At 46.8% G+C, this 19,188-nt stretch overlaps 1 protein-coding gene across 5 annotated transcripts in view; it reads left to right on the top strand.

The window, feature by feature from the left end:
• LOC144943436 (speckle-type POZ protein-like) overlaps positions 1 to 18,625 on the top strand; it is a 54,270-nt gene extending 35,645 nt beyond the window's left edge. For all 5 annotated transcript variants that reach the window (XM_078870851.1, XM_078870853.1, XM_078870852.1 and 2 more), the window contains 5 exons: positions 4,235 to 4,412; positions 5,549 to 5,604; positions 6,256 to 6,378; positions 7,592 to 7,734; positions 11,771 to 18,625. In XM_078870851.1, the coding sequence (XP_078726977.1) occupies positions 4,235 to 4,412; positions 5,549 to 5,604; positions 6,256 to 6,378; positions 7,592 to 7,734; positions 11,771 to 11,915 (645 nt within the window). In that variant the 3' untranslated portion in view covers positions 11,916 to 18,625. The remainder of the gene's footprint in view (positions 1 to 4,234; positions 4,413 to 5,548; positions 5,605 to 6,255; positions 6,379 to 7,591; positions 7,735 to 11,770) is intronic.
• Positions 18,626 to 19,188: the final 563 nt, after the last annotated feature.

Here is a 19,188-nt window from a genome sequence, read left to right as displayed (position 1 = left end):
TTCATTTGAACAAGTCCCAATGCACATTCACATCCATACTGTGGCAGTGTTTTTATTTGCCATGAATTTAGTAATGGCCCTTTATTTTTGGAGAGTCAATGGAATGCACACATCTATTTGTAGTGACTCAATAATGAGCAGTCTGAGTGAGATCATGAGAGGAAATACACCGTGCTTGCGTCTGACCCTTCACTCAGGCTGACACATACACAGACATGTCAGCATGTGTATGATGAAAGCATAGGGCACTGAATTACAGATTACTTTAACTTTGTACGTACGTCGTTTCAAATAATATAATTGTTTAGCGAACATTTCTTTTTTACAAACGTTCGGCTTTAATTGCACATTGCAATGAAGCTATCAAAGCCGCCATGTGTTTTCGTTTGACGGAAGTGGAGAATTAAATCAAGTTATCGCTCATTCGCTTTGCCTCTTGACCATAAAACATATTTCGGCCTCCACAGGCGCAGTGGCTTACTACCTGCCAGTGCTTTGAGTCTTTACATTAAAGGGGACATTATTATTGCCGTTTGATTTTTAAAACCGCAGCTCTCTAATAAAGCACCGCGGTTGGCGTGTAAGCGACGGAAGCTGGTCCCGGGGGAGATCTTGTTTCCACGGCGCAGATGGTACACGCCAGCGCAAGTAACGAATGCGCGCAATTGCGACTCCCACAATTAGTTTTTTTTGCATGGCACTCTTTGCACCTGTTTTCTGTATCATGTTTATCTGCCTTTATTTCATCATCTTGTACCGAGTAAAATCAAGTCAACGAAGTACCATGCACTGGATCTCGTGCATTGACACGAGTGCTGGGGTTGTGATACATTTTTAGAGCATTCCGTTTTTGAGCGTGTGCACATAGGAGATAAGCCAGGTTTCATCTTGTGGACCGTTCACCGTTGTGTTTAACCATGCAGCGCGATCTGTTTTTAGCAGATATTTGAGTCAAACCAATTGACTCGAAAAATCACCAAAGTGTGGTGTAAAGCAGATGTTAAAGACCCTGCCATATCATTTGGCAGCAGCGTGCTATTATTTACCCAGGTCATAGCCTAAGCACCGCATTTGACAAATGACCCACAATTAAATTGCTAAAATAAAAAAAAAGATATGCCTCTGTAGATATGTTTAGCAAAGCCTTTCTTGCCAACGAGATAATGAGCCTCTATGGACCATCACATAAAAGGAAGTTAAATTGATGTGTATACCGAAAAACCACAGCGATGCCTCCACCTCTCGCACTGATGGCATCCATTGGGAAATGCATTGCCGGTGGAGCCATAGGCGCCGCGTATTTTTGGAAAGTGTCCTTTTGTGGGCACCCATCCGAATAGTGACCAGGCCCAGCATTATTGAGTATCTGTAGTCTGATGCAATTAAGCTGTGAAGTGCGTATGGCTGCGGGCAAAAAAAAGAATGTTCAGATAGGATTATATTTTGAAAGTATGCCTTATGTTTTATCCTGAAAACTTACTTTAGAATTTATATTTCATAGTTATAATTTTAAAAATCCTCATGCGCAAATGCGGAAAAGTATAACATGCTGTAATTTTTTTTGCTTTGTCCATTGGAGCATGTTCGTTTAAAAGTTACAAGCACACTCTTGAAATAGCATTGCCAAAGTGTTGTGACGCACTGGGAGAATGTTAGTAGTATTTTATTTTTGTTGAATAGCCTACGTCTTTTTTGTGCACATTGGTTGATCACTGGCAGCGAGTTGGATGTTACTAGCAAAGGGCACATTTTGGCACCTACTCGGTACATTTTTTTAAAAGCACTGTGAGTCCTGTGTGCGAGTGCTTTTTCTGTAAACACGCTCTTACAAAGGAGCATGTGCTAAACGATTCTGTACTCAACTTGATTTTTTTCCACACTCCTTTGGGTCTTTGAATTGTTCGGCGATACATTTATGCGTCTGCCCTGTCTGTACATGTAAAGAGCCTGGATGCAGGAGTGATAGATACGTTGGTGGATTTTTTTTTTAATGGGTATTCAATCCTGTGGCTGTAGCATTAAGTAAATAGAAAACTATTGTCTTGTATATTTGTTGATGAAAGTCAATTATAATCAGATCTGGAAACGGACGCTTCTCAGGGACGTCATATTGGCCGCTAAGAAAAGTTGTGGGATCGGGCAGGACATCCCTTGGTGAGATGATGGCCGATGGTCAAGACTGGCGATGATGGAAGGGGCATCCAAAGGAGCGAATGAGCCTGAGAGCATGACGGGCACCACAGTGGCGACATGTTAACTACCTTGCCTGGTATGCAGGCGGTCGTGGGTTCGTTCTCGATCCTGACACCTGTTGTATATTTTGAGTCCGTCTTCGCGGCTGTGGAAAAAAAAGCCACTCCGAATCGCAGTGATGACCTTTTTAAATATATATATGTATATAGAGATAGATTAATAATTAACTTTATTACTTCAATTTCTATATTATCATGTTTGGAACGGAACCGGGATCCATGGGTCAGGAAACACGTGCAAATTCTGGACATCATGGTGAGATGTTAACTACCTCGCCTGGTATACCAGAGGTCATGGGTTTGATCCCGACCCTGACGCCTGTTATATATTTTGAGTTTGCATGTTCTCCCGGTGGTTGCGTGGATTTTTCTCTGGGTCCTCTGGTTTTACCCTCCACATTTAGAAACATGCTTTCAGAGTATTCGGCTGCTGTAAATTTCCACATGATAAGCCACTTCGTTGAGCGATCATTTGTGGCCAGGTTGCTTCTGAAAAAGAGCTACATAGCTCAGTGGGCCTTACCTGGTCAAATAAAACAATAGTTCAGTTTAGTTCTAGCGACGCTATAAATTCCTGTGCATCAGTGAGATTACTTGTGGCACCAGAGAACCATGAGCGTTGGAAGTGGGGTGGGTAGGCCTTCATCCAGCAGTGGATTTACGGTGGCCAATAATGATAATGCTGGTCATTAGGGGTGAATGATAAGTATAATGTAACAGTATATATTGTCTGATTTTGGGGAATCAGGGGAACTAATGTTGTCTACAGATGGGGTTGGCATGCTGATGATATCTTATGAATGCAAAACTCGTCTGTTTCTCCCAGTGCTGCCTGATGACCTTCTTTAAAGGTCTGTCATCCCAGAGTTGAGCAGAATATATCTGGCCGTTTTATTATTTTAAGAAAATGCATGTACTACCATAATTGAAGCAGCATTGTCGTTGTCATGACTGTGCATTATTTTTGAGGGTGGTAAAATGGGAATCGTGTTGTAGGAAGTTAAACAGTGGTTATCTATCCATCTGCCATAGGAATGTGGAATTGGCACCACTGGCTCGGGGCTATTAATGAGCACCATCCCAAGCTCATATGAGCGAGGTAACACATCAGGATCGATTGACTACTCGATGAAACAGCCAAAGCACATGGACTCAGCATTTTACTCCACTATTGGTAATGGACACATCAGCAAAGTTTTTCCAAAATGTTGGCCAAAGCGGACCTTGACCAACAGGGTAATTGGGCCTCCTGACTCTCCAATGTTTGCCAACTCAGGTTGAAAGCCTTTATGCATACGCTCTATGTGTTCGTCCGCAATGGAGGGGTTTGCAGGGCACTAACTCGCGTAGAGATGATTCACTACGTTGCATAAAATTGCGTTGCTTTTACAGATTTGCCTAATAGAAAACTGGCCAGATTGATCCAAAAGGTTGGCCAAAACTTGAATTCCCAAAACCAGATCCAAGGAGACTATTTTGCATGCAGGCACTTGTTTGTTTTCTGTCAAACGCTTGATGGAAAAGCATTGCATAATCCATGTATATGCGTGATTTTTTCCCAACTTGTCCACTGTACGATGAATGCACCATCAAAGACTTGCAGCACTTATGTTGGCTACTATGATATAGGGAAATCGATTGCAGGTAAGGCCTAGAGAAAGACGGATCAAAGGCTTCAGTGACGGGAAATGGAAATAAAGAGGCACACGGTAGGCAATAGGTCAGCTGCAGCACACACACTAGACATCCGTGAAAAAGAGCTTCATAGCTCATCGGATTTTCTCCAGGATAAATAAAGATCCTGATTCTGCTTTACGACAGAAAGAATTGGAGAGCCTTTGTCAATGAGCAATAAACTCAGTGGCCAGAAAAGGACAACGAGTTCTCTTTTAAAGACTACCGGGAGAAGCCACCCCCGGGGGGGGCCTCTTGGCCTGCTGTGACAAAGCGTGGGTGGTGGTGCGCGTGTCCGCCCGCCGCAGGTGAGCGTGGTGCAGGACTCGGTGAACATCTCGGGCCACGCAAGCAGCACCATGCTCAAGGTGCCCGAGTGCCAGCTGGGCGAGGACATCGGCCTGCTGTGGGAGGCTTCCCGTTTCACCGACTGCTCGCTCTGCGTGAGCGGACGAGAGTTCAAGGGTCACAAGGCCATCCTTGCAGGTGAGTCTTGGCTGTTCGGCTGAGCTTTGATGGTCATCGGAGAGAGGCCCATTACAAAATGTTGCACGTAATTGATTTATGTGGCTCCTGCAGCCATATCAGAGTCACTTTTCTCAGTGATATTTTGAAAGTAGTACATTAATGGATGATGAATCCTAATTTCTTAGCTCGGTGAGTCTTACGAAATAAACTGACGACTGACTGACGAACAATGCTCACTTTTTGCTTAATATAGCGTAGGTTAGAGCTCGCATCTATTCACGTCCCTCAGCCAGTAGTGGAAAGTCCAGATTCCTCAAGCAGTGGCCAGCCTCGAGCATTCTTGAGCTCTCACAATGAGCTGTACTCATTTTACCGACCCCTGGAATAAAGCTAAATTGAGATGTACTCCGACTGAGATTTGAACCTGTAATCAAGTGTGAGTCAAGCACCATTATATCAGTACAGGCTTGCCAGACTGTGTGAAAATTAACATGCGAGGTGTTTCATGCAATGAACTGGATAGAAATAGGGCGGCGTACAGGTACGCAGCTTTAAATGGGCGCTTGGTGAGGTGTGTTAACCTCGATGCGAGGGTTTCAAAGACAGCCGGGCATTCATGGTTGCCATGCCACTACCTGGGTGTGCCTTGGTGGCCTTCATAGGAGCTCACTAACGGCGCTTGCCCCATTGGTCTGTATGGGCTGTATGTGGGGAAGGACCTCGCAGCGGTTTCTGCAAGCAAGACACTCTTCCCAGTTTTAATCATCTCCAGTTTTCTTGCTCTCTGCCATGCGGCAAAATTGCACAGCCTAATCTGGGTTCGGTTCGCTTTGCAAAGTGGGTCGCACATATCGTGTTTCATAGGTTAAAAGTATGCAATATACTCCAAAGATGCAATGACATGAATTATGGCTTTCATTAATATTAATCAAAATATCCATGTTGCAATTTGACTGCATGCAATGCAGATCAGTTATACAAACTTAAAGCTTTCAAGGCTCGTGTGCTTGCGAGATTCAATGCTGTACCCAGCAAGATGTTTGGGGGGGGGGGTGGGTGGGGAGGGGGAGGTTTCTTTTGACAAAATTGACCTCCATCCAGATATGAATAACACACCCACACAATTATACATTTTTCTGAATGCTGTTTTACAGCCCGATCTCCGGTCTTCAATGCCATGTTTGAACACGAAATGGAGGAAAGCAAGCTGGTAAGAAGCGACTCTTATGCACCAACAACAACGACACGTGGGACGTTTTTGAGACCTTTATTTTTTGACGGAGATATCAAGCGCGGCAGTCTGCGGGTCATTCTTTTTTTCCCATGACAGCGGAATTCTGGATTCTCACATTTCACGAGTTGAGTACACAAAAATGATTGCTTGTATTTGCTTGAACGCTTTCACGTTTCTAGCTTGAGCTTTCCTCGTCGGGGTTCAGTTCACATTTTTTCTTCACCCAGTTTTCTCGAGAAATTTCATTTAAACATTTCCGAAGAAATGTACACAGAACTAAGAGCCTTTGGTGTCAGGTAGCCTTCATCCAGCAGTGGATAGTGACTGGTAGTGGTCATTGAATGATGAAAAAAAATAATTAGGTCATTGTGCATGTTGACAAATTTCTGTTTTTCCATGGAACCAGGGAACCTCATTATCATCTACAGATGGGTTTGTTATTGATATCTTCATTCAGTTTGCTTTGTAAATCTTTCACAAATGTCCACTATATCATACGTTACTGTAAATCCCTCTGCCGGCCAAGCCTGAATAACAGTTTTCCAAAAGCTTGCATTACTTTGACTTAATTTTATTGAAACATGTATTTAGTTTTTTTGCCTTTGCTCCGCTTGCTTTCACGTTTAGAACCGCGTGGAGATTCACGACGTGGAACCTGAGGTGTTCATTGAGATGATGCGCTTCGTCTACACGGGCAAGGCCCCAAACCTCACCAAGATGGCCGACGACCTCTTGGCGGCAGCAGACAAGGTGTGCGGTGTTTCATCCCCCACCAACTTCTCTCTCCAATAGGTGCTCAATGAATGGACCCGAACTCGAGCGAAGCAATCAAACTCCCAACCTGCGGGCGTGAGTGTTGGTGAAATGATGTGTGCTGTGCTGTGGGGATTAGGGCAGAGGGAGGGTGGGGGGGGGGGCGTGGACCATTTGGTATAGCATGCAAGAATTTTTATGGTTAAAATCGAATCGTATACTCGCGATATGTGAATCGATTCGTGGTTGTAGGAATACATCAGTTACTTTCGATGTATGCAGTTATTAACGATACCATTATTTTTTTTTTATGAAGTAATGTCCATTGAACTATATACCTCTTTTTAAGAAGTGACCTGGCCACAAATGATAGCTCAGCAAAGTGGCTTATCACGTGAAAATTTACAGCAGCCAAATATTCTAAAACGCATGTTTCCAAACGTGGAGGGGAAAAACCGGAGGACCCGGGGAAAAATCCATGCAACCACGGGGAGAACATGCAAACTCCAAATATACAGCAGGAGCCAGGGTCAGGATGGAACCCACGACCTCCTGTATACCAGGCGAGGTAGTTAATATCTCTTCAAATGTGACTTGTTAGAACTCGCGACGCAACGAACGAGACAGCACAAACAAGGTAGATGATACGAATGAGTTGATGCTTATGAGTGGAATTGTGACTCCGAATGGTGGCAGTTGCTTGAATGAGAACTGTGAAGTACAATGTCTTTACTATGACCACGCTGAAGTTAACGGGCAGTCTGGCTTACCATACCCCAGTATGGATCATTTCCAATACGTTCTGAAACATCCTCAAGACCAGTTCTTGTTAAATAGGCTATGAACAATGACTTGCGAGCATTGTGCGATGAAATAGACGGAAACTGAATGTTTCTATCGTGCTTATTTGCATCTGATAATGATGCAGCGTTTTTGCATGCACTTCAAATTGTAATGGCATGTGAAGCACATTCAAAGTATTAATTCATGATGGTGGTGGCAATGATGATGAGTCAGTGGGTGGTGGTGTGGGGAATAAGTGAAGCAGGGAGAATGAGTGGTGTTGTGATGAAAGCCCTTTCCCGATTTACGAACATCGCTCAATCATTGCGTCGTCCTTAACGTCGCCGCCTCGTCCCTGACGCCGAGCCCGCCTGCGTGCGCTCGCCCGTTTTTTTTGTTCCCCCAACCCCCACCCTCCCAACGGCAGTACGCGCTGGAGCGCCTAAAGGTGATGTGCGAGGAGGCGCTTTGCTTGAACCTGTCGGTGGACAACGTGGCCGACACGCTGATCCTCGCCGACCTGCACAGCGCCGAGCAGCTCAAGGCCCAGGCCATCGAGTTCATCAACAGGTGAAGAAGCAGCGACGTCGTCGCCGCCGCGCTCGCTAAAACCCCCGCGGGTGACGGGGCCGCTGTGTCCCCGAAAAAAACCCGAGACGCTCACGTCATTTTGTTCGGCGTTTTGTCAACTTTGGGAGCATAAATTTGACAGAGTGGTGGCCTTTACGGGTAACGATGCAGCGATCCAATGCTGGATAGGGGGGGGGGGTCCTCCTCCCGATGCCGTGCCAGTTGTGAGGTTTTGCTTGAACTCACTTCACCGCGTTGGTTTATGCAGATTGGTGAAGTCGCGGGGATTGTAGACTTGGGAGCGTAGTACAGTAAAACAATGGATTTTGACGCGCTGAATTCTGACAATGTGGCCCTGCACATTTGTCAGAATTCTGACAATGTGGCCCTGCGAACACCTGTTTCGTGCAGGGTGTTGGTCGCCCATCCAATCCATATCCACACTCTGCCCTGCTTAGCTTGCAAGATCTGTTAAGATCGGGCCCATTCCAGTCATTTAAGGATATTGCCGCTCTTTGACTCAAAGATGGACTTGGGCAGCTTGGCTTTATTTTGCCGTAAGGGTTTGAAATGCGTTTGTTGCCATCACGGTCTGTTAAGTGTGTTGCCTTTCAGCGTTTTCGTACAGGGGGTACGATGATGCAAAGGGAGACGCAACGCAAAAAATAAATAGCACTTATCCGGTGGATTCCTACCTTGACTGTCTGTTATAAAGGCTGCCCAATAGAATACGAATGTGAAGATTTTAAATGGCAATCGTGCGCTTCATTGTAGCTCTCTAGTAACATCACTGCATGGTCGTATTAAAACGCATGGGAGCGACATCGTTGACTTGTCTGGCATACGATCGTTAATTTCTGTGATTTTTAAGTATTTTTTTGTCTCATTTGGGATGGACAGCCCAGGACATAGAGCCTGAGTACATATCCAAGAGACCTATTTGTTCTCTGAGTTGCATCCTTTAAAAATAACAGGAGTCTAACAAAAGGCGCCTTTCTATGCAGCGACGTGGTGAAGGTGTTACTTATTAATGAGCCGCAGTGAAGACCAGCAAAACGTGTGCCCTGTTTAGTGACTGGAATCTGCCGACGTGGCATATTGGCGGCGAACTTGATGACGCTGCGCAAACAAGCCATGCCATTTGTGTCATGATGACGTCTATTAAAAGCGCTTATTGCTCACTCTCGGAGTGGTGCGCCTTTTCGAGAGGGGCATGGGTGAGAGTGCGTGTAAGTAGTAGCCTCTGGGCGTTTTAATATAGCCACTCTTTGCGTTTGTCCGGCACATGTGTGTCACCACTGGGGGCCATCTTTCATGCGTGCGGTTGAGTGAACAAATAACGCGTGAATCTTTATTTCCCGGGCCGGTGTTTCCTCGTTTGACGTGCTCTTCTGGCCCCAAGTTTTTGTCGCTTCACTCGTGAAACTGTTCACGCACGCCCCTCAAAACAACAAATGCGCGCTCACCCCAGCTCCATAATTCAAAGGCAGTCGGTGAAAAAAAAAAAAAATTAGCACACGGTCAAAAATAATTAGGTTCATTTATAAAATCCACCACGCTCTTTTCCCAGCTGGATGAGCACATTGACCAGCAGTGCCGACTTGTTCGGTCTCCGCTGTGCATTGTGTCCGTCGCGTCGAGACTCCGTGCCAGCTCTGGAACTGTTAAACAGTTGAGCTGAAGGGATCGCGAATTACAATTTGTGATGAAGAGCGAGTGGGAGGCTCGTGTCTAGCACGTTGTTGCGTGGTAATGTGCCCCGAGTCTTTTTTTTATTTTGTTGCGCAGTGAAGGGGGCGGAGTGAAGTGCCGCGGATAGTTGATGTCGCTGACCTGTCGCTCCATGCGCAATAAAAGCGAAATCGGCATGCAGAGATACTCGAGTGGTACGTGCTGACCCGTTAGGCAAAGAGTTTAAACTCTGGGAAAGTTTGATAGGTCGCGAAACTTATTTCCGAGCATAAACGCGAGACTGCAGTGATGAGCACGTTTCAAGGGAACCAAAAAAAAAAAAACCCGCCCGCAAACAAGTGTATACCGTCACATTTTATAAATGCGCTGCGTATGCTTGAGGGCAAACGGCCGTAGCGGTTACCACACTAAGCAAGCCACGCTAATGAATTGTTACAGCTAATTAGTCACGTCATTATCTCTGCGTGCATAACAAAAATGTAAATGTATTTGCTGCATGCGATGGCGCACATGCCTGTAATCGAGTGACTTTGAGGGTGCGCTGTTGGTGGATCGTGCGGGGATCTTTGGGCCGCCGCCACTGTGTGTGAGAGGCACACTGGCAAGGTGTCGGCCGGGACGAGCGTAGCAGCAGCAAGGTTTGCCGACCCTTGCGCCTGTGTGGTTAGTCGCTCATTCACGTCGATTTTTCCAGGCACTCCAGATTCCTCCCACGCGCAGATGCCCGCAATCGCAATCGGCCTCATAGTCTTCATCACATTTGAATTGTGTTATGTTGAACGTGTTTCCCGCTCTGCATTCTTTACAATCGCATGATTTGCTTATGACTTGAAATCTCGGTTACATTTTCCGTTGTGCGGTGGCATTTCTATATTTGTGCCAGAGACACTTGCCTGAGCGTTAATGGGCTGTCACGTTGTCAAACGTAATTGTTCCGTCTGTTTCTAGCATAACATGTCGGGCAAAGACCCTCGCTCAACTCTTAACATTGCGAAACTTTCCTGGGTAAATAATGAAAGCTCACAATGTAAACATGCAAGCCCTCTTCCTGCACGGCATCTCGAGGATATCGTCGCATCGAGACGCTACACAAACCCGCGGAGCATCGCCTTGTAATTGTATTGTTTCATGAGCAGCATCTGCTCACAGCAGGGTGCCCGGTATCGGTGGCTATATTTGGCGTGCGAGCAGCGCGGCGCGTTTGTCCGCCCGCGTTGTGGAGCTTGCGCTGCCGATTGATGTGCGTGCGGAGACCGGCGGGGATGCAGTCCATAGCTCACGCACGATCGATGACCGTCGCGCGAGGAATGTTCCCCAGGGAGCCCGATTTCCTAGTGTTTGTGCCCCCCCTCCCTTTTTTATCGTTGCGCCTCCGATGTGCTGAGCTCACTCAGCGTCGCGCCGTCTCAATTTAATTTGCCTCTCGCCGTCGCCAGTAACCCTTTAATCCCTATTCGGTCGGCTTCATTTAGTGCCTGGTGAGCGTCGCTGCTGTGCATTAATTACGGGGTGAAAATGTTTTGCCGTGTCGAGGATAACGGCTGTTGATTTCCCATGCAGTGGAGCAACCTCGGCAGGTGGCGATCATTGTTTTTTTGCCCCACCAAAGGTTTTGCAATGATGATGGAGGTGACGATGATTCTACCATGCCTGTAATCTGAATTCGCGATTGGAAGCCATGATGCCCTTAACTAAATGTTGCATATCATAGGGGTAACCGTGAGTTACACATTCACTTGAAAAGTAACAGCACTGTTATTGGGGAACCGATTAGTCGGCTCGTGGTCCCTTTAGCTAGGTTGTTGTGCCACGTGTTAGCTGTCCCTTTTAAAAGTAATAATAACACATGCAAGAGGTTATTTCCAGAGAGCTGAAGGAGCAGTTGTTACTGTAAGATAAGTCCTCCCATTGTGCCTTTGTTGTTGCACGACATCACCATACTGTCTCGATGTTTTGGCTATAATAATCACTTTTTTTTTACTCTTGAGTTTTGTGGCCTAAGATAAGTCCGGGTGTTTTTTGTATACACACATAGCGATGACGTCACTTGCCATGCAAAGCATTATGGGAGAACGGATTTGGTGGTCACAATGGCACTTTTGCGTGTTGTAATATTACACTTGAAGTGACAGTTATCGCATGGCCCATGGATCAGGGTGCACCGTTGAAGTGGCAATATTACGTTTGACTTACTTGGATGATGATTGCTGCACGCGCTTTTTGCGTTCTTGATGAGCTCCTTTTTGTTCACGGGAAGCATTAAGAGTTGGCCGTATAGGTGGTCGCTGTTATTTATTTTCCTGATCCCCCCCCACCCCTCCCTCGCCTGTTCCTCCACCCGCAGCCACGCGGCCGACGTGATGGAGACCCCGGGTTGGAAGGCCATGATCCGCTCTCACCCGCACCTGGTGGCGGATGCCTTCCGGGCGCTTGCCACGGCACAGTGCCCGCCGCTCGGCTTCCCTCGCAAGCGCTTAAAGCAGTCGTGAGAGGGCGGCATGAGCCCGCTCTCTCAGCCCGTGCCTTCCTCCTCCTCCTCCCTCCGTCGTCTCCGTCGTCTCCGTCGTGTCCCCCCCCCCCTCCCCCGACACAAAAGCTTCACTGGGATTTTGTTATTAAAATTTCGTTCGTCATGAAATTGTTATTACTACGATAGCGTATGTTTTTTTTAAAGATGTATTAACATTGCTGAAGATAAGCAAGGAGAAAAGAGGAAGCCGCGTCGAACTGAGGACAAATGCTTCGCTTCATGGCCCTGGCCGCATTCGCATCGAGCCCCCTGAACTGCCGTCACGGTTGTGGTCATCCGGTCGTGGTGGAGCCCGGTGAGAAAAGCAGCGGAGCTCGCATTCGGCGGTCATTGTCGGCCAGTGGAGCCAAGTGAGCAATGCGAATCTACGCGGGGAACCCACAACGAAGGTAAAGTTGACTCCGGGATTGCCTCATTGTAACGCATGCGTGAGCAGCAGTGGGGCGGAGGGGGGGGGGGTGCGAAGCAGTCTGCAAAACAAACGGGACCACCAAGTCCAAACGTGCAGCAAGTGGAACTCTAGGATCCTGCAAGTGTTCTGAGAGAGAGCGCGAGGTGTTCTTGGCCTCGCAAGAACACCTTTTTTTCCACGTGTGGCCATCCATTTAGTTTGTCTGCTCTTCCCTGCTGTGCCGGCTCGACATCCACCAAAGCACGTCTCGGGAAGCGGTTTCATCTCCGGACACGGGCGCCTGTCGCCCCGTGTGCAGCTCAGCTCACTCCGTGACCGCTCGCCACCGCCTTCTCTCTGCATGCGTGTCGGACGTTGCTTTTCGAATGGATCCTTGACTTTGCGCGTGCGTTTGTACACATGCTGCATCGGTTATTACGGAGTTTAAAAGGCCGCAGAGAGAGGAACAAACAAATAGAATCAACTGCAACATGTTCTTCCCTCGTTCAGAACGTCTTATTAAGTCAAGAATATGGCAAAAGAGACGAGAAACCGCCCATCCGAATTGCGTTATAGGTGAGGGGCTAACAGGACGCTGTTTATAACTCCGGACGCTGTTAATAAAAATTGCACTTTTACAATGTGTTTCATTGCCGCCATCGTAGAGTGGAGGCGGATATGATTTAAAAAAAAAATTGACGAAAATGAAAACGTGCAAAATTTTTACTCAACAGGGCTTTAGAATGTGGTGAACACGTCAACAGTAGATATGGGCCCTGCATTTACTCCAAGTGGTCAAGCGCTATCAATGCCACTGCTGCTGCTCAATATTCATCGTGCCCTCCCCCTCCGTTGGAAGCTATCGGCTCACATCTGTCACGAATGTCCGCGTGGTTTCATTTCAAAGCGAACGCTGCCTGCCTGTTTTGCGCCCTTGTCGATGGCGTGCGTCTTTTGTTTTACTACCTGCAGCGTTCCACCCGCGAGAGTTAAGCTAGGATATTCCTCTTGGGCCGGCCAACCGGATGGATAACCCCCCATCCCCCCTTCTATATCTTCCACAATTCTTACTGAGCTCCGATTGCATGGCGTCGTTTTGATTGGAGTGTACAAGGCTTTGGTGTGGCCCGTTTTGGAGAGCGCCGCTATGATGAGGTCCCCCACTCTCCATTTGTAGCATCATATTGACAAGTCTTGTCATTTATTTCACGATCGTTTTGTATTTATCTTGGATTGACCCGTTTGGTAATTCTGGGAAGCCTCGTTTATTTACATTGCACATCTCATTACATATTGAAGTGAAAAATGAGATGTGAGATGAGTGGATTTTTTTTTCCTTGCCTTCCACTTTTATATCAGAAAGAAGCAGAATAGGTTTGAAATGAGATGAAACGTATGCAGATTTTGTTATGTTTGTTTGTCACGTCGTGTTGTTGATGGCATCCATTGAAGTGGTCAGGTCATAGGCCACAAAGTACAAACATTTTAAGATGTATTTGTCGCTTACGACAAACGAGGGAACCCGTTGCATCAATTTTGCGTCCAATTATAACTGGCGTAACAGACTTTGAAAGTTTTAACTTATTGATTACTTAGGGTTGGCAAGTGATGCAGCATCTTAACTGAATTGTTATGCAATGGGAAAACGTGGATGTGGCGTATACTTGATGGAACAAACACAAGGGGTCCTCGTAAACACAAGGGATCATGTGAGAATTTTTTTACTTTTTGTTTCTAGTGCACGATATCCTCTTCATCTCGGCAACCCTGGCACAGTTTAGGGCATTATTTAACGGCTTGGATTTTTCCACCGTTGTGGCTGGGGGGCGATTAGATTTTTTAAGTAGTTTTTTTCTTTCTTTAATAAGAGCCATGCACTTGGCCAGGTGTGGCGGTGCTCACCAGTGTTTCACTTGCTCCACCGACTTCGGGGGTTGGTGCGTCGCTCATCGATGGGAGAACTTGTAGGTTGGCGCCGGGGGCGTTGAGAAAAATCGGACTTTGCTGTTTGCGGGGTGCGTCAGCCGGCAGTGACTTTGTCGGGATTCGTTCGGTGGTGCAATGAAGGCTTTTAACGTAATACAACGCAAAACAAAAATTGAGTTAATACCATTACACGTTTTATTGCGGCGACGTTGAAAAAACTCTTTAGCAATTTGCGAGTCACTTGAAGTAGGTGATTTTTTAATGTTATTTCTGCTTCGTGGTCATTGAAATTGATGGTGATATGCGGGTGTGTCCAACCACAGCATAACAGTGCCGGCATGAGCTTTAGCCAGGCTTTTGTGGAGGCGCCGTGCACTTTTGCGCAGTGGGCTCCACCATGATAGCGTTTGTTTAGTTTATGTATATGTTCGTCATGACAATATTGACTCGACGACATTGCAAATTTCACTTGGTCATGAAAAGTCTTAAAGCACAAAAAAATAGCCTCTTGGCCCGCAGTACAGCGAAACGCAAGCTTTGCTGACATTCTCTTGAAGTGAACTGCTCATGTCTGGGCGCATTTTACATCAGCAAAACAAAACTCACTGGTGAACAAACATATCGTCCTGGGCTTGCAGATGTGCCATATGAATTTCTTGTTGTTTTCACTTGTGTTGTGCAAACCAAACTCGGAACGCTAAGTGCATTGGGGACTAAAATTAGTGCCGAGACCCGCTCAAATGGCGTGTTTTTTTGGACTCGGTTCCACAGAGCAGCAATGCATTGGTTACTTGTCAGAGGACACCTGGCGAAAGCTTGCCTGCCCTAGACACGCGTGCACAATTGATGTTGAATCCTTGCAACGCTAGGAGCGAGTGCCGTTTTGCCTTTCGTCGGGAGATTGATTTCAGCTCCAGCGCGCCCTGCCAGTGGGTCACATCGTGGCAGCAGTCCGGTGGGACCACTTGGGTAGCGCGCGTGCGACGTGGCTTCTCGCTGGGTTGAGTCGGCGCAGACGCAAAGACGGCCGCGGCGTCCGTCATGGTTTACGAAGAAACGTCGGCTGTGTTGGCGGTTTGCGGGGGGGAGGGGGGGTAGAAGGCTCTAGCACGTGGATGAGGCTGGGAACGTCGGTCTTGTCGCAGGAGAGAGAGAGAGGATAGGGGATTAGTGTGCCGCGTTGAATGGTCGTCAGACGGCATGCTCGCGAGGTGCGTGTAGGCGCTGTCGAAACGCTATGCGGGGTAATTTGAACCGTGAAGTGTGTACACAAGTGGAAGAGCAAAGTGAAACCTCTTTCTGCCATCGATTTTCACTTCATGAAATGCAGGGTTTGTCATGGCCGGCCCGTTCATTTGAAAATTACCCTTAAGTAAACTTTAAAGGAGAGAGAGGAGGAAAAAAAAATCGCTTCTACGCGACGATGGTTTACCGAGGTTTGTCGTGTAAAATAAAATAACGAATTTCTTTGGGTTCTCGCCTGATTCGTCGGAGGACTCGGCTGACACCAACAAGCAGCACCACTCAGTTTATTCCTTGGTCATTAAATGGGGGACAGAAAGGGCTTGACACGAGCACATTTGACGTGTTGCGATACGTACAATACGTTTCGTTGAAAGACACAATACGAGTCTGTTGTCTCTTCATTTGAATATACGATGTCGGCACAGGGCTGCTTGTATTTGCTTTTCCAGAACGCTCATCTCTGCTATGATTTAAATTATGTTAATTTCATGCAAATATGCCTAGCATATTAGGCTTGCATAATTTTGTTTGGCTAGTCAATGTTTAGACTTTCTTCTTATGTACGGTGTGTGTATATATGCAGTGTATATTGGAACCTACCACTTCTGTGAATGTACACAATTTCATGAGACAAAAAAAAAACATTTCCTTGTAAATTTCTGGGAAGTGTCAAAGTTTGGGCCCCTTTCATTGACAAAAAAATAATTTCTTTCTCTATTATACAATGCCATGCTGTGTAGAAGCTTCAGCATGAGTCACTGATACACATACTCAATTGACAGTGTATACAGGAAATGTCAGCTCTATGGAAAACGAAGTAGTTAATGAAGAGAAATAAGCCACTGATTGCTTTGTTATAAGCTTGAAATTAGGTTAACGCCATGCATTTTCATACAAACGCGTATTGTTTCTTGAACTTTTAATATCAAGCAACCAGTTTCCTTGTCTTATTACCTTCCGACGATCATTCGGTTTCAAAAATGGGAATGACGTTTGCCAAAGTTGGCTCATTACCGTCAAAGTCTAGAATCTCGCACGGTCCGAGCGAGACGCGCAGACGTGCAAACATTCAATGATCGACACGCGCTTACAGACGAAACTGCTCGTGTTTACACGAACGGACAGGTGAAGGCCGGCCGGTCTGTCGACACAGACGCAGGCAGAGGGACAAGAACCCCGCCGCACGGCAAAGCGAAAGGCGGGGGGGGGGGGGTGGACAGAGTTGTCGGCATCGAGTTTGGTCGAACGCCGCCAATTGATCCGCTCGCGGCGAACGCCGACTGGCACTTGCCTTTCACGCATCGATGCGTGTGCCCTGCGGAGGTCGTCGCCCAACACGGGCACTCCCAGGCCCATTAAGAGGGTGGCGGCGCTCGCCTCGGACAAGCGGACGGCGCTGTTTCCTCCCACAAGCCCACCACCCACTTCCGCCATTCTCCACCCAAATCTTCTGTCTGTAGCCCCCCCTCGCCCCCCCCCCCATCCATTCAATTTAAAGCAAACCAAGCAATGCGGTAGATTTGAGTTTGGATTTACATAGCGTTCCGAATGCAAATGCAAACGTTCTCATCTACAAGCGCGCTGACGTGTGTGCGTGCACAGCCCGTTCTGTCAGTCCGCTGCTGCTGGATGAGGGTGGCCGCAATGCCCTGTGGGTCGTGGGCCTTATTTGACTTGGCCACGCTGGTCATTGCCGGTTGTTGGTGAAGGTTGGAGTTGAGCCCTATGCTGACAACGTAGCCAGGCAGTGGCTTACAGCACTTGTTTCATGCGTGGTGGTCACCCATCCAAGCACGATCCGGGCCCAACGCTGCTCGGCTTACGAGAACTGATGGGATCGGGAGCGTTCCGACAGTATTTTGGATATTGGCTGCATAAATTTAATATTTTTGCCTCGCAAAGTAAAGCCTGGAGACTAAAAAAAACCCAGTACCACCATTGTCACTGAAACTCACTTCGTATGAAAAACCACAGAGTGATAAATAGCTTGGCCATCGACCCATTTCACTTGATGGAAACTGTTGAAAGTGACGACGGTGGTGCTGGTGCTGAATTGATTTGGGTCTGCACCTGCGTGCGTCTGATTGCTCGGCACAATGAACAAGCGAAGAAGTGTACTCCCGGATTTAAAACAAAAAACCCCGAATCGTTCTGCCTTACAGCCCTGTCGCCACCCCTACTATTAACACGTCCAATAACCCCATGACGTTTTAGGGTTTACGTGTAGCATTTTATTCACGTGTTTATTTCCTCGTTGAGTTTATTTATAACCTGTAACTTGTTATTTATTATATATTGGATTAAAAGAGAGACGCCCTCTTATTTACTCCGGGTCTTTCTTTCTCACCCTATGGAAGGTGGGGGGGGGGAATCCAATACCGTCGATGTTCACGGCTGAGATTCCTCCGCGCGTTTATACTGTACTCATACGGTGCTCCTTTAAACAAAAATTATATATAACAAAAAAACAAAGGCCTTGTATTTCGGTAAGAGCTTGAAAGGTCAGGGGCCCAGCTGGTGGGTTTTTGACTCAAATTGCGCCTTCTGAAACCCGTGTCGCTGAATACAACAAACTTTTGGCAGCGTGTAGCGGGTAAAAAGTAATAATAATTTAATGAAATGGTAATCAATAAGAAGCAACAGACATTTTAAAGCAGGCATCGATTGTATAACCTTTTCTTTGCTTTAACTTTAGCGGAGCATTAACAAAACAACGGAAAGGAAATCGCTCGCACGGTGTCATTTGCTTGTTCCATCTGATCGGCGCACATTGGCTTTGTGTGTTGGTGGCGTGCAAACTAAATTCATATACATAACGTGCATGTGTTACAGCGTGTAACATTTTCCTTGTGAAAATGCATTTTTCTTTAAATATCTCTGTTGGGATAAACGTTTTTACTCTCTTGTGTCCACATTTTTCTTTTTAATGCAAACTTCATTTGTATCGACGCGAGACGTTTGCTTCTCAGATTGTGTTCGGCTAATTTGAAAGCTTCCCTGTGTTTCTTAAACAATGGTGCACTTGCTGATGCCAGTGCCTGTAATAACTTTCAGCGTATACATAATAGAATGTGTGTAAAATTGTATATTAAAATGTTTAAACTGCACTCCTCTGTGTAAAACGCTTCTGTCTTTGGTGGGGAACGGTGGCGTAGTTGTTAGCGCACTGCGCTACGAACGCCAAAGGACCCCCTTTTGACGAATAGCTGAATCGGTCCTGGGTCTCCCCTAGGTCTACTCAGCTTTCAATGAGTACCTGTTGCAGTGTGTAATAAACATCAGCAATGCAGAGACAAACTCGGCCGGACGTGGTGTTGGCCAATACCCTCTCGTGTGCCATGCTGGCCTTCATAGGTGCTCACTGATCGCACGTGTCCCAAGGCTGTACCGGGAATCTTTATCTGTATGCGCTTGAGCCAGGAACTCACCCGTCACCCGAGTTTAATTCTTGGCAGCACCCAAACATCGGCGATTGGTTGTATCAGAACTGTTCCCGTGCATCTCCTAGCTCGACTCGGTCTCCAATCAACACCTGTTGCAGTGTGTAAACATCAGCACTGGGGGTAGACAAAGGCGGCCGGGCATAGTGCTAACCACGTCATCCGCTCACACACCGTGCCGCCGTTAATGGGAGCTCGCGAACAGCACTGCCTCAACAGTCCTCCATAGG

This window comes from Lampetra fluviatilis, chromosome 31 (genome assembly GCF_964198595.1).
Source record: "Lampetra fluviatilis chromosome 31, kcLamFluv1.1, whole genome shotgun sequence".
Classification (NCBI taxonomy): Eukaryota; Metazoa; Chordata; class Hyperoartia; order Petromyzontiformes; family Petromyzontidae; genus Lampetra; species Lampetra fluviatilis.
Note: the sequence above shows the minus strand (reverse complement) of the source record. Positions and strands in the feature narration are given on the sequence as shown.